Below are 16,059 nucleotides of genomic sequence, written 5' to 3'. Positions count from 1 at the left end.
ACCTCCCGGGGGGGTGCCTAACCCTAAGTCCCCCCCGGAAGCCCTAAACCTAACCCTCCCCCCCCCGCGGCTGTCCGCTCGCGGCGCCCGGCATCCCTTTGATCGGGAAGCCGGGTGCCAGTCTCCCGGCGTCGGTAAAATGAGCGGCGTCTACATCTAGACGCCGGTCATTTCACCCTCGTCGGGCTATGACAGTCGGGAAGCCGGCTGTCGGTATAATGTCAGCTGGCTTCCCGATTGCATCCCCTCCTACCTATTATTTTATACACTGTACTTGAAAAATGCTACTTTAAAGCTGATTGGTTCACTTCTCCATGCTTTTCACTGCTTGATACATAAACCCCTTAAAATCAAATGGTTGCTGTCCACTTATCCTAAATACTTTCTGGCTCTTGACTTTTACGCTCACACCAACGTGCCAGTGTTCTGAGCACAGTTAAGTTTTCACATTCAGTGATTATCTAAACTAGTGATGACAAAATAAAATTTAGGTTACATAAACGTACTCAATAATTGATCTCTTACCTGTTTGACAGTGTTCTTTGTGATCTGGAAATACCAGGAGATTTCTAGCAAATACTGGATTTCCTGTAGCATCAAAACAGCTCTTTCCATTACGTATGTGTGGTAAAGGCCTTAAAAGATTCAAGATTACTTTTGAGTTATCACACATGAAAACACTGATCATCGGAAATACAAATATGCAATGAAGATACCGCAAAATCAAACCAGACCAAATAATTGTTGGTAAACCCTTTTCCTTGAGGCCTGTGATAATTGCTGCTCTAGAAAGATTCCAGGCCAATGCCATTACTAAAAAACCCTGTACCTCATGATTACACTGACAATATTACAACAAAACTCTCAATGACCTATGGATGAAGACCGATCAAAGAGAAGAAGATACAGCAACAACTTTACACAAGTTATGCATTGACTACAGAACTCTGACATCATGAGGTCTAATGTATGGAATACTTCTGCATGAAGAAACTACAGCCCTAGGTCGAGATCACTGGAGCTTAAGTTTAAGATTATAGCAGTGTCCAATACATGCCACTTCATTTATCTAGTCTCTTGCTGAATATGAACAAAAGATATTTTACGTTGCACGTGTTGAAGGTGGAGTGTGCTACTTCAGAGAGGCTACAATCCCTGTTCCAAAATAGCCACTGACCCAAGTACTGCACATGCGCAGCATCATTTTGTCACTGTGTTAGAGCGCCACAGTGGGAGACAGTTGTCTTCCATTTAGCTCCAGAGAGACATGCGAATACCTGCCACCAAAACACTTTTCAGCGATCCAGCACCACTAGCCACATACACTCACCGGCTGGTGAGCTGTACGACAACCCGCTCAACCTCTACTCCATCTACCAGTGTGTATAACAGAGTACGGCTGTACCTGCTTTATCTTCATTAAAACCACTCCACTGGTTAAATAATTGGGCTGTTTACAGTCTCAGGCCATCTGCTGGTGTGTACAGAAATTCTGCTACATTATCAAGCTTTTACACTCATTTCCAACCTCACGAAGCAACAGAACTTTTCTGTGCTTTGACCTACTGAAGAAGGGCGTTATAAAGCAGAAGTCTAAGATTTCTCCAGCGGTGCCCCAGCTCCGTGTCAGGATCTCTAGCCGATATACATGATTTGTAAAAATTTGCCATTTCAGGATGGCATAATGAGGAGAAACAAGCCCCTCAAAAGGAGAAGAGCAACGGAAGTTGAATACTTCAGTCTGCTCCCAGTCATCGGCACTCACTCCTCCCCCTTATGAGAGACCAGCGGCCATTGCAACTGTATGTATGGATGTTTTATATATATATATATATATATATATATATAAATATATATTACACGCATATGCTGTATATATATCTATATATATATATATATTTTTTTTTTTTTACAGTAAGGGAGCTTGACCTGCCGTATGTTTGATGGTCGATCCCCTTTCAGGCCCTTGCCCATTCTCCATCTGGGCCGAGTAGCAAATTATTTGCTGCTCTGCTCTATCCGAGTCGACTCCTGCTCTCTGTTCCGTGACTGTCATGCAGCCCTGAGCATGCGCAGTCAGCAATATACTTACTGAGATCACAGTATCAGTGCCCACACTTCTGCCCAGGATCGCGGAGGGGCTGTTAGACAGGTAAGTATTAATGAGTAGCTACATAACACTAGTATATATTGCATCAATTTGATGAATTAAGTGCACCCTCTGGGGCTTAATGTGCAGGGTATATTGCTCAGGGCAGAGCAACTAGCCCCATGTAACCCTCGTGGCTCATTGAATCTGCCTCAGACTTGCAGTAGATTTTCATGGATTTGTTAGAGAAGGAAGGCCACAGTCCTATCTGCACCCTGGTGGATTGTACAGTTGTAGACTCAAACAGCCTTCATCTTCTAGTCGATGCAAAGAAAGCTAAATGGAAACGGCTCAGAACCAAACAAGGAATTTAAATAAGAGTGCTGAGCAACTTTTCTTGTATTTATATTATTAGAATATCGATTCAGAAGGGGTCTGCAGACTCTGGAGACAGATAATGGGGGGAGTGAGGTGGGTATAGCTACAAACAACAGCGGCCATGGGGGGCTGCAGTGAAAGCGGTGGCGGCAGGGGGTCCGGCACGGACACTGGCCGCCGCAGGGGGCTGCACTGACACTGGCGGCTACGTGGGTGCGGGACTGACACCGATGGCCGCAGGGGGATGGGGGGCTGGCACTGACAACGGCGGCCACGGGGGAAGGGAGGTTGGCTACATACACCGGCGGCTGCGGAGGGAGGGGGGGCTGGCACTGACACAGGCGGCCACTGGGGGAGGGGGGTCAGCTACAAACACCGGCAGACGCGGGGGGTAGATGGGCCGGCACTGACACGGCTACAAGGGAGGGAGTTAATAACAGTGATGGGGTGAGCGGAAGCGTCGGGGACACAATACAGAGGAGCCGGAAGTGGGGGTGGTGGGACACCGTAGCGAGGAGCGGTGGGAGGGGGGTTTACTGTGTATGGGGACACTGACAGTGGAAAAGTATCACATTTCCGAAAAGGTGTCTTCGCAGAAATAGCATCTTTTGAATGATGAACAGGATTCAATTTAACAATGAACTCGTGGAGAGTTCAAAACTAAAATATCACTCATGATTTTTTTATCATGATGAATAGACCCCCAAATACTTTAACAAATTGACACAATTTCGGTACTTTCATTGGGAATTAGGACCATACTCTATGCAAAAGCACTTTATAAGTAGTGGTGGGTGGCTTACCATACAGTGCATCCGGAAAGTATTCACAGCGCTTCCCTTTTGCCACATTTTGTTATGTTACAGCCTTATTCCAAAATTGAATAAATTCCTTTTTGCCCTCAAAATTCTACATACAATACCCCATAATGACAACGTGTAAAGTTTTTTTTGAGATTTTTACAAATTTAATAAAAAAACAAAAAACTAAGAAATCACATGCACATAAGTATTCACAGCCTTTGCCATGAAGCTCAAAATTGAGCTCAGGTGCGTCCTGTTTCCACTGATCATCCTTGAGATGTTCCTACAGATTAATTGGAGTCTACCTGTGGTAAATTCAGTTGTTTGAACGAAGGTATGCGGGTGTGGACAGCCGCGCGGGGGGGGGGGGGGGGTGTTAGGTTTTAGGGTTCCCGGGGGGAATTTGTGTTAAGGCACCCCCCCGGGAGGATTAGGTTTAGGCTAGGGGAAGGGAGGTTTAGGGTTAGGCACCCCCCCGGAAGACTTAGGTTTAGATTGCGGGGACGGGGGGTTAGCCTTAGGGACTCCTAAGGGACAGTTAGGGTTAGGGGGGAGAAGATACGGTTAGTATACTTACCTTATTAGCAATCGGGATCTTCACCTCTGTCGGGCTTCCGCTGTCGGTATTTGAATTGATATTACCTACTACATCCCTCTTAATATATAAAATACATGATTATTGTTTCATATTCAAAGATAAAAAAAAATAACATATACTGTAGTTGAAATATACCTTTCCCAGCTTGGCAAAGTCTTCTGATAAATAGAATCCAATGGTAAGACCTGTTGTTCGCTCCGTGTCTGATCATAAATGCGTCGGGCAGCATCTGTGGTCAATGTCAGCACGCAGTCCATGTCACTAGCCAAGTGCCAGGAGATAACAATTGCTGCTTCATCATCTTCAATATATGCTAAGTGAGCTATCTAAAATAAATAACCAGAAAGATATTTCTTAACCCACACTATTTGCTCACAGAATCCTTAAAATCATAGTGTCAGTTTTAAGCAATGCTCCATTTTCCCTCTTTACAACCAGACACACACCCTCAAAATTTGCATATCAATAAAAGTCACTTTATAGAAAAGGTTCCTCCCATAGAAACCAATACACTACTGGTCAAAAGTGTTAGAACACCCCCATCTTTCCAGTTTTTCTTGAAATTTCTAGTTTAATGTCTAAATGTACTCAAAGTAAAGCAAACAAAAAAATATACAACTGGAGATAAAAAAAAAAATTAAAAAAATCATAGAATCCTTTTGTTTAATAAAATGTAATACATTTTTTTTGACTCTTTAAAAGTAGCCAACTTATTGCTCAGGAAGTTCACTGTTGCAGAAGTTCTTTTGCATTCACATTTTTATCCAGTTCTTCCCAAACCAGTCTCACGGGCGTCTGGAGACCGTGCTGGCCATTCCATGATTTGAAGCCTACTATCATGTTCTTTTCCTCAAAGATAGTTCTGACATAACCTGAAGGTATGTTTTGGGCCATTATCTTGCTGTAGAATTAACACTTGAACAACTAGGAGTAGACCAGACAGTATTGCATGGTGCTGCAAAATGCATGGCCTCCCTGTGCATTTAAGCATAACATTTAAAAGGGCTATGTTTTTAATAGCACAACATTGTCCTTATAAATGTTGGGCTTAAACATGATAGGAAACAGCAGCGTTCACAAGCGGCTTAGTAAATAAACCCCACACACTGTAAACCTTTCGCCTACTCGATGGTATGCAAAAAATATGCGTCCTGAACCAAAGGTTTAAAATTTTGATTCATCAGTCCATAAGACCCTCTTCCAGTCTTCAGTAGCTCACTGGCGGTCCTTCATGGCCCAGACAAGCCTCTTTTTCATTGCTACAGAACAGCTGTAAGCTCTTAACCCATTACGTACTTGTTCCCTGTAAAAGGACTTTTATTATTTTTATTACTCTGATTTATACAGAAATTTTCAGGTTTTGCTAACATAAATGTATTTTTTTTTTAGCCTCTAGCAGATTACTTTACTTTTTGTAAAATTTCAGATTATTCACTAGACTTGAATTGCCTAAATTTCAATAACAATGGGATTGTTTAAAAAGTTTTGACCAGTATTGTACACAAAAGTGACACTCATAGAATTTATTATTTTTCCACATGGACTTTTAAAGATATCAGTCACCCCACATACTCTCTCCCATCCTCTTCCACCTCATGGCATACGCAATGAGTAATAGAGGATATGTACATGGAAAAGAATGTAGAGAATGGGACCAGTCCAGAGACAGAGCATTAGCTTGTACTCAGCCTTGCTTATAATAGATTTACAGATACATTTGAATGCTATTTCCCAATATGGATTAAATAATATTGTAAATGAATTTGCAGAGAGAATAACTGATATTAATAGATGTGTAAGAGTGTTATGCAGAGGTTGATGTATTATATGCAATACTGGGAGCAGTGTGATAAAATTGTTGATCATTTATGATGTTATTACTGAAAGCAATGATAATCAGTGATTTTACATGGAAGCACTGATTCAGCAGTCATTGTTATTGGAGCAGAGTAATAAGGGAATAATAAGCATAAAATGGAGAAAGTGATGTGCATTGGAAAATATGGAGACTGGGGAGCATTATAGGAGAATATGGAGACTCTGGGCCTAATTCAATTAGAGGCTAAAAGTGCGATGATTTTGCCTCATTCGTCTGTTTGGACGCAATGTTTTCGCCATTCGTGTCCCCGCTTATCTCCCTATTCAATTCCAAAACAGGCGAAAGCGTGGTTAGCCGAATGTAGTGAATAGCGAAAAGGACAGCATACTTTGGGGAAATCAGTCTGTACCCCATAAAAAGCCTCACTGACCCTGGGAATCAATATAGAAAAGTATTACTAGCCCTAATAAAAGTATTTAGCAATGTTATATTGAGTCAAATGGCTGTTACATGCATGTTTGCATAAGTGTGGAAAAATTATATAAAGCAATGTTTTAATAAGTACTGTAGTTAAATTTGGGTACATGTAAATGGGTACTAGTATATTTTGGTGTCTCTAAAGTGAAGATTTAAAAAAAAAATCTCCAAAATACACCCGCTGCAGCCTCATTCAATCTTAAAAAGACCTGACTCAACCATATAGCCCCCAAAATACCAGGCCCCCTACTTTTTACCCATTTTCCAATACTTTTTACATTTTCACTCCAAAAATGACAAGTTATTTTTGGGGTGTTTGAAGTTTTTTCCTTTTCCTTACTAGTCATTGGGGGTGGGGGTGTCCAAAGGGTGCAGAGTCAAGTCCCCACATTTGTACCCCAAAACAGAGATTTTGCACCTACATTTTGCCTGCCTCTGGGTGGAAGTGTATGCATAGAGACAGAGCAGGGTTTATATACCTTAAGTACAGGAAGCACATGTCCTCATTTCGTGACATCATTTCCTGTTACCTATTTCAGGTCAAAAAGCCGTATAATGTCCAGATTTTAACAATAAAATTTGTATTATGGCACTCAGTATAAAACATAGAAAGCAAATAAGGTATGTGAGTCAATGTTTTTCTGCTTCATGATTATAATTCTGTCCAAGTGGAACGCATGTGAGGCGCACCCCGTCATTTCCGGTTATGTGGTGCGCGGGCTGGTATTGGTTTAACATAATGCCAGTCTAGGTGGAATGCAGGGAGAACACAGGATGAGCGCACCGCGTCACTTCCTGTTCCATGTAGTATTGGTTAAGTGACTACCAGTTACTTATCACCACTATATAGCTATTAAGATGTTATTTTTCCATCTCCAGGTCCCCACCGGAGGATATGTCGCTCGCTTGTAATTGTATTAGTAGACCAAAAAAAAAGGAAGCAAAAGTTTGGACTACAGTATTATTATTAAAACATTGTTCTTATTTATGATATGGAGGGTGATGAAGCTGAAATGCGATTGATTACAGGTCCTCGTGGAGCAAAGTCCATAAATCTATGCATAAGTGAACACATACCTACAACCATACCAACATGTCAATGCCCAATCTCGCCTGATCTTGGAAGCGAAGCATGATTGGGCCTGGTCAGTACTTGGATGGGGGACCTCCTAGGAAGACCAGGTGTTGTAGTAAAATTGTGAATGGGAATAAAATGGCATATAGAATATGATATGGCTCCGAGTCTTGTTTTACAATTTTGCACCTGCATCAGTCACCTTTCCATTTAACATGTAATTTTTATGAATATAAACCTATTATTTAGTTGGTATCCATAGACTATTGTCTTTTTGTATAGTTCACTTTCTGCATTGACAATCAGGGAATGGAGTCTCTGATTCAATAGCTCATCATATTTGTGTCTGCCTTAATTTTCTCCTCTTTTTCAGGATACGTGTTAATGGTCAGTAAAGACGTTTAGCATCCCAGAATAAGAATGCTAATTCCTCCTACTTCTTTATTGAATGGCACTGGTCATAGCATCTAGGAACTACAAAGATGGCTGCCACAGGTTGTGAAAGAACTACCAAGATGGCCGCCGTCCCTATCCGAAGTATTACAACGATCCATAAATATTGGAAGAATAGTGATGGAATACAAACAGTCAAGGAAAGACATTGAACATCTTATGTTAAGAATGGCAAACCTCTGTTTTCCGATTGACCCTAATTGGTGTTTGACATAGCACTCAAAACCATAAAGACGATTGCTACAAGTGGTAAAAGAACTACAAAAATGGCCGCCGGCTTCATGTAAAAGAACTACAAAAATGGCCACCGCTTTTATGTAAAAGAACTACAAAAATGGCTGCCGCCTTCATCTAAAACGACCTCGTGGTCTACTAATACAATTACAAGCGAGCGACACATCCTCCGGTGGGGACCTGGAGATGGAAAAATAACATCTTAATAGCTATATAGTGGTGATGTAATATGGGGACTGGTAGTCACTTAACCAATACTACATGGAACAGGAAGTGACGCGGTGCGCTCATCCTGTGTTCTTCCTGCGTTCCACCTAGACTGGCATTATGTTAAACCAATACCAGTCCGCGCACCACATAACCGGAAATGACGGGGTGCGCCTCACATGCGTTCCACTTGGACAGAACTATAATCATGAAGCAGAAAAACATTGACTCACATACCTTATTTGCTTTCTATGTTTTATACTGTTTATACTGAGTGCCATAATACAAATTTTATTGTTAAAATCTGGACATTATACGGCTTTTTGACCTGAAATAGGTAACAGGAAATGATGTCACAAAATGAGGACATGTGCTTCCTGTACTTAAGGTATATAAACCCTGCTCTGTTTCTATGCATACACTTCCCCTTGATGAAGTCCAGAGGACGAAACGCGTTGGGACCCTGACCTTGCACTTTATGAACTCTTCCCAAAATACTTTTGGAAAAGATAAGCTATAAATCCGATTTATTTTAAAAAATACATATTTATTTTTCACTAAAAATCGCTATTTATTATCTTTTAGTACTAGCTTTTTATCCATTATTTCTGTGTATTTATGTCATTGTGTGTTGTCTATGAATTGTTTTATTTAATTAAAAAAATTTTTATGCACATTATTTATGCAGTTTTAAATATATTTATTCATATATATTACACGGTTGTATTTATTGCACAAAGTCACTTGTATGTCACGGCCCTGGATAAGGACAAGGATATAAACACAAAAAAATTGCTTTTGCACAGGTTGCGAGATTTGCACAGGTTTAATTGGTTCACTGTATATGCACTAGGAGACGCTTGTGGTCAGCTATATTGTCATATTGTTTCCTGTACCAAGGTGGCCTAGCCATGGCCACCATTTTTTGTTGACCAAGCAGACACCTTATACTTATCAAGGGAGTGCTACATATACAAGTAGTATATGTATATATATATATATATATATATATATGTATAATATTTCTATTATATTTCTATTAGATTTACCAATATAAAAAAACAAAAAACACACACTTGTGAAAGGTATTTCACGTTAAACAGAGTGGACAAATTTTGGCGCTGTTTTCTTCTATCGATTTATATATATATACATACACACACACACATATATATATATATATATATATATATATACATACACACACACACAGCTTCACTACAGTCTCCCACTGTGACACTCAACAAAGTGACAAGGTGACAAGATGGTGCAGGAGCTAAGCCTGGGGGCCATCTTGGAAAAGGGAATGAAACCTCCAGAGAGGAAGGAATGAAGTGTGCACAGTAGCCCGCTCCATTTTCAACACTTTGCAGGTAAGAATGAATATTTGAAACTCTTTAGCCATCTTCAAAAATGATTGAAGCTGTACCAATCTGTTTAATTGAATGTCACTTATGGTGCATACACACGGGCACATTTAGCAGGACAATATAAACGATATAGTTTATCTTTAGATCGTTTATATTGTCCATATTTTAGCCCCTTCCAACCCCCAAATGACATACGATGCGCGGGCATGGATGGTCGATACCGACCATCGCCCGTGCATGCAGTCCAACCTGGTCGATATCAACCAGGTTACTATAGGGACCCGCGATCATTGATCACGGTCGTTTAGAGATGGTGGTGTGCTGGATGTTCGATAACGATCATCCAGCACATGCAGGATGATCAGACGATATCTTTATCGTTGTCTGATCCTACCGTGTGTATGCACCATAAGGGCTTGTGCATACTAAGCAAAACTAACCTATTTCAGCTGTATTTCAATTGGAATGGGATTGGATTGCCGGCGGCTATATAGCCGCCAGTTCAAATCCCGACAGGGGCTGGCCGAAGGGAGGAAATCCCGACAGCGGAGGTAAGTATAGCTAATCCTCTCCTCCCCCCCCTGACCCACCTTTAAGGGAGCCTAGCCCTAACCTCCCCCCCAGAGCCTAACCCTAACCTCCCCCCGTTAGTGCCTAAAACCAACCCCCTCTCCCCTGGCACCCTAAACCTAACCCTAATCCCCCCTTACCCTAGACTAACCCTAATCCTCCCTGGGGGGTGCCTCACCCTAAGTCCCCCTGGGGTTGCCTAAACCTAACCCTCCCCCACTCCTGCGGCTAAGAGGACGGGTGCCAGTACTTACCTCGTTCGGGCCTGCGACGTTCTGCATTCCGGCGTCGACATTATGACAGGTATCGATATCTTGACGCCTGCCATAAGTCCCTAGCCAGCATTCCGGCGTCGAGATTGTGACCGGCGGCCGCATAACTACATCCCGTTTCAGTTACAAATGGAAAGAGAGCATGTATTATAGAGAACATCGTTATTTTAGTAAAGACAAACATGGTTAGGAGAGTTATTTTTAAGGCAGATCAACCTGGTATGAACAGTGTAACCATTAGGAATAAAACTTCTATCTTTTCTAGTTGACAGAATGCTAATATTTGGTCTTTTATTGGCATTATATTTATTTTTTGTTGGAATTATACTTTACTGCAAAACATGGAGAACGGGTAGTTGCAGCTTGCTCAGCAATCCATGTCTTTAACATGTGCCTTGCAGCACTATCGTCATGAATTAATTTCCAACCAAGGCCCTATCTGTGTGGAATTTTTGTGTTATCCATCTGTTTGCGTGGGTCTCCTCCTTATGCTCTGGTTTCCTCCCACAATTCGAAGACGTATTGGTAGTTAAATTGGCTTCTGAAAATAATAACTCTAATGTCTGTCTGTCTCTGTGGTGGGGATAGATTGTTAGCTCTACTGGGGCAGGGGCTTATGTGAATGAATAAATATTCTCTGTAAAGCACTGCATATTATGTAAGTGCTATATATATTTATCAGTAAAGTGGATAACCAGCACTTAGTACATAGAAAATGAACGATGGATGGTTTGGCAACATATAAACAAAAATTGATTTAATAATGATCTAAAAGGGGTTGTCTGCAGAATCTTACAACAATGCGTACAAATATACAAACATGATGGCGTAAATCCTGTAAAGACACAACTCAATCTGTTCCTGGAATAGTCACTAATAGCTGTACTCTCCTATAATGTTCCAAACATAACATTATTAATCACACACACATTATAATGTTATGTGTTCTATCTGATAGACTAGTCACTTATTGTGATGACGATCTGATTTATACAAATATGTGATTTTAGTAAATATCATCATATTGCCTTATGATCATGTCTAACACATTAGTCGGATCTATTAATCATTCACTGCCTCCTATTTCTTTTGAGATTGAGTAAAGGGCTACATGATGGACTATTATGACGTGACATTATCCGATCATGTGACCTCCGGGATGATGATTTACCAAATTGTAGTCCATCACTTAATGTGTGTTCGGAGTCGCGGGCCGCGTGACCATCATGATCACGTGACGCTAGAGCACTTCCGTCACGTAGGATCCTTTACCTGCTGCTCTCCGACTGCGGCCGTATCATGTGACCATCTTGGTCATGTGATCGGGAGACGGCCGGAGATCAGCGGTATGATCATTGCTAATTGTGCATGTCAATATCCTAACTCTCTGCTATATTTCTTTATGTGTATGTAGGGATTTGTATGTGGGGATATGGTAAGATTGCCTCAACCAATGTATTATTAGTTGATTTTATACGATGGACCTTTTTTTTAGCTTCTTGTACAACACAAGTGTTTGCAATTGATCTAATTATCTGAGAGGGTATATTAATGAGCTTTCTCTGACCCTTACCAATCACTCCTGAGGAAGCTGAGCGTTCATAGCTCAGCGTAACGCGTTGAGACTACAGACCCACACTCCGGATTCCTGGATTTGCCTTATTTGGACTCTCTGTTCCTTACCACCTCACTTGTTGCAGCTTTTGGATCATTCCTTGTGGATTGTGCTTCAGCATGGAATTCGGTTACGCTGGATGCCAGAGGATTTACATTCAAACTATCTCAGCCATTGGATTTGGTAAAGTTTTCACTGCTGCTAATCACTTTCATCATTTGGAACATTATAGGAGAGTACCATTATTAGTGACTATTCCAGGAACAGATTGAGTTGTCTCTTTACAGGATTTACTCCATCATGTTTGTATATTTGTACACATTGTTTGAAGATTCTGCAGACAACCCCTTTTAGATCATTATTAAATCCATTTTTGTTTATATATTTATATATAAACCGTCCATCGTTCATTTTCTATGTATTAAGCGCTGGTTATCCACTTTACTGTTTTTTGTACCTTTGTGGGGCCTGACAAACTCCTTTATCCAGCTGCTCTTTTGATAGCGCATTATTACCACTACTATTCTACATACATTTATGAAGTGATAAAAGTGCTTTAATGAAACTATATAATGTGCTAAGTAGAAATTCTTTGTTAGGAGACAAATCTGTAAATACAACTTACCTACAGTGTAACTTGCTTTTACCAAGGTCCTCAGTGAGTGAATTAAAGGTAAAAAATACATAATAATATAGTAATGTGTAATGGTGCATACACACTAGGGGTGAGCGGGTTCGGATTTCTGAAATCCGAACCCCCCCGAGCCGAGTCCGATCCGAGTCAGGCTCGACTTTTCCCGCCTGACTCGGATCTGAAATCGAGGCAAAACGTCATCATCCCGCCTTCCGAGTCTCGCGGGTTTTGGATCCTATAAAAGGTACCCGCGTAGGCGCCATTTTCTCACTCGGCTGTGGACAGTGAAGAGGGAGGGTGGGAGTTAGGGCTGGCTGGGCTGTGTAGTGTAGTGCTGCTGTTGTCCACTACTTCAAAGTCCATAGGGGCTGGCTGGACTGTGTTGTGCAGTCAGTTCTCCATAGGGGCTGTGTCCACTCCAAAGTCCTGTGCAGTGTCCCAGTCCTAAAGGGGTGCTGTAGTGTTGTCCAGGGGGTGCGCTGTCCATCAGGGGTGCTCCCCCCAAATGCTAAAAAAATAATATATTTTCTGTGTTTGTGAATTGTGTGCGCAGTAGCCGCACGTGCATCAACAAAGTAGTGCCAAGCGTGCGCCTGTGTCATAAGTAAAGGGCCGGCTGGCTTGACCGTTAAAGGGTGCTGTAACCCCCAAAGTACACTCCAGTCCAAACCAAAAAAAAATTTATTTCTGTGTTTGTGAATTGTGTGCGCAGTAGCCGCACGTGCATCAACAAAGGAGCAGCGCCAAGTGTGCGCCTGTGTCCCATAAGTAAAGAGCCGGCTGGCTCATTTCTTAAAGGCTGGTGTAACCCACAAAGTGCACTACTCTCCAAAAATAAAAAAATATTTTCTGTGTTTAGCCGCACGTATATATCAAATCGATATAACATAAATGGAGGACCAAACTTTCTCCGAAAAAAATAAAATAGAGAAAGATCAAGAACCACTTCCTCCTAGTGCTGAAGCTGCTGCCACTAGTCATGACATAGACGATAACATGCCATCAACGTCGTCTGCCAAGGCCGATGCCCAATGTCATAATAGAGGGCACATACAATCCCAAATGACAAAGTTCAGGAAAATGACCTTGAAAAAAACATTTAAATCAGCTGAAGAGAAACGTAAACTTGCCAATATGCCATTTACGATACGGAGTGGCAAGGAACGGCTAAGGTCGATCCCTAGTATGTTCATGACTAGTGGTTCAGCTTCACATGACGATGGAAGCCCTCCTCCCACTAAAAAAATCAAAAGAGTTAAGCTGGCAAAAGCACAGCGAAGAACTGTGCTTTCTAAGAAGATATCACAAATCCCCAAGGAGAGTCCAAGTGTGGTGGTGGTTGCGATGCCTGACCTTCCAAGCACTGGACGGGAAGAGGTGGCTCTTTCCACCATTTGCACGCCCCCTGCAAGTGCTGAAAGGAGCACCCACAGTCCACTTGCTGATATGCCAATTGAAGATGTCACTGTTGAAGTACAACAGGATGAGGATACTGGTGTAGCTGGCGCTGAGGAGGAAGTTGGCGAGGAGGATTCTGATGGTGATGTGGTTTGTTTAAATCAGGCTCCGGGGGAGACAGTTGTTGTCCGTGGGATGAAAAAGCCCATCACGGTCATGCCTGGGCAGAAGACCAAACATTCCACCTCTTTGGTCTGGCAATATTTCTATCCAAATCCGGACAACTGTCTTGCCATATGTACCATATGTAAAGGTGAAATAAGTAGGGGTCGGGACGTCAACCACCTAGGAACATCCTCCCTTATACGGCACCTGCAGCGCGTTCATAAAAAGTTACTGTCAAGTTCAGAAACTTTGGCTAAGACCGTAAGCAGTCCAGGGACACCTAAATCCCGTTGTCCTGTTGTATCCAAGCGCCTGCAAACCACACCGTCAACTCCCTCCTCGTCAATTTCCTCCTTAGTCAGGATCGGAAGTAGTCCTGCAGGCCATGTCACTGGCATGACTGACTCTCCTATCCGGGATTCCTCCGGAGGATCCTGCATTGCTACGCCTACTGCTGCCGCTGCTGCTGTTGCTGGGAGTCGTTCATCATCCCAGAGAGGAAGTAGGAACACCACTACTTTTACTAAACAATTGACCCTCCAACAGTCCTTAGCGAGGAGGATGAAGTACGACAGCAGTCATCCTGAAGCAAAACGTATAACTGAGGCCTTGACTGCTATGTTGGTGTTAGATGTGCGTCCGGTATCCGCCATTAGTGCAGTGGGATTTAGACAATTGATGGAGGTAGTGTGTCCCCGGTTCCAAATCCCGTCTAGATTCCACTTCACTAGGCAGGCGATACCGAGACTGTACAGAAACGTCAGAAAAAAAGTGTCCTCAGTGTCCTGAAAAATGCCGTTGTACACAATGTCCACTTAACCACGGACATGTGGACAAGTGGAACAGGGCAGACTAAGGACTATATGACTGTGACAGCCCACTGGGTAGATGTATCACCTTACGCAGCAACAGCAGCAGCGTCACCAGTAGCAGCATCTCAGAAACGCCAGCTCGTTCCAAGGCAGACTACGCTGTGTATCACCGGTTTCAGTAAGAGGCACACCGCCGACAACCTCTTAGAGAAACTGAGGGAAATCATCGCCCAGTGGCTTACCCCACTTAGACTCTCCTGGGGATTTGTGATATCTGACAACGCCACCAATATTGTGCGGGCATTACATCTGGGCAAATTCCAGCACGTCCCATGTTTTGCTCACACAATAAACTTGGTGGTGCAGAATTTTCTGAAAAGCAACAGGGGCGTGCAGGAGACGCTTTGGGTGGCCCGAAAAATTTCTGGCCACTTTCGCCATTCAGCGACTGCGTGCCGAAGACTGGAGCGCCAGCAAACACTCTTGAACCTGCCCCGCCATCACCTGAAGCAAGAGGTTGTGACGCGGTGAAACTCAACCCTCTATATGCTTCAGAGGATGGAGGAGCAGCAAAAGGCCACACAAGCCTATACATCCACCTATGACATAGGCAAAGGAGGGGGTATGCACCTGACTCAAGCGCAGTGGAGAATGATTTCCGTGTTGTGCAAGGTTCTCCGGCCACACGTGAAGTCAGTTCAGACACTGCCAGCTTGAGTCAGGTCATTCCCCTCATCAGGCTTTTGCAGAAGCAGCTGGAGAAAGTGAAGGAGGAGCTAAGACCTGGCAACAATTTCTGACATGTCTACTGTCACTGCATATGATACTGTCACCATTGACAGAATGGTGGAGGATTACATCGGTGACAGCATCCAAGTAGGCATGTCAGACAGTCCATACCTGTACTGGCAGGAAAAAGAGGCAATTTGGAGGCCCCTGTACAAACTGGCTCTATTTTACCTGAGTTGCCCCCCCTCCAGTGTGTACTCCGAAAGAGTGTTTAGTGCAGCCGGGAACCTTGTCAGCGAAAGGCGTAGGAGGTTGCTTCCACAGAATGTGGAGAAGATGATGGTCATCAAAATGAATTATC

The 16,059-nt window shown here is 42.7% G+C and overlaps 1 protein-coding gene and 1 pseudogene across 2 annotated transcripts in view; one reads left to right on the top strand and one right to left on the bottom strand.

Moving 5' to 3' along the window:
* Positions 1-16,059, bottom strand: part of SMCHD1 (structural maintenance of chromosomes flexible hinge domain containing 1) — a 397,862-nt gene that overhangs the window by 52,857 nt on the left and 328,946 nt on the right. For both annotated transcript variants that reach the window (XM_088469636.1, XM_088469637.1), the window contains exons 42-43: positions 4,004-4,194; positions 526-635 (exon numbers count right to left, since the gene is read on the bottom strand). In XM_088469636.1, the coding sequence (XP_088325762.1) occupies positions 526-635; positions 4,004-4,194 (301 nt within the window). The remainder of the gene's footprint in view (positions 1-525; positions 636-4,003; positions 4,195-16,059) is intronic.
* On the top strand, positions 7,240-7,358 carry LOC148526922 (5S ribosomal RNA; annotated as a pseudogene).

This window comes from Taudactylus pleione, unplaced genomic scaffold (genome assembly GCF_031769625.1).
Source record: "Taudactylus pleione unplaced genomic scaffold, aTauple2 ptg000093l, whole genome shotgun sequence".
Lineage (NCBI taxonomy): Eukaryota > Metazoa > Chordata > Amphibia > Anura > Myobatrachidae > Taudactylus > Taudactylus pleione.
The sequence above is the reverse complement of the archived record's forward strand: the minus strand, read 5'-3'. Positions and strand labels throughout refer to the sequence as shown.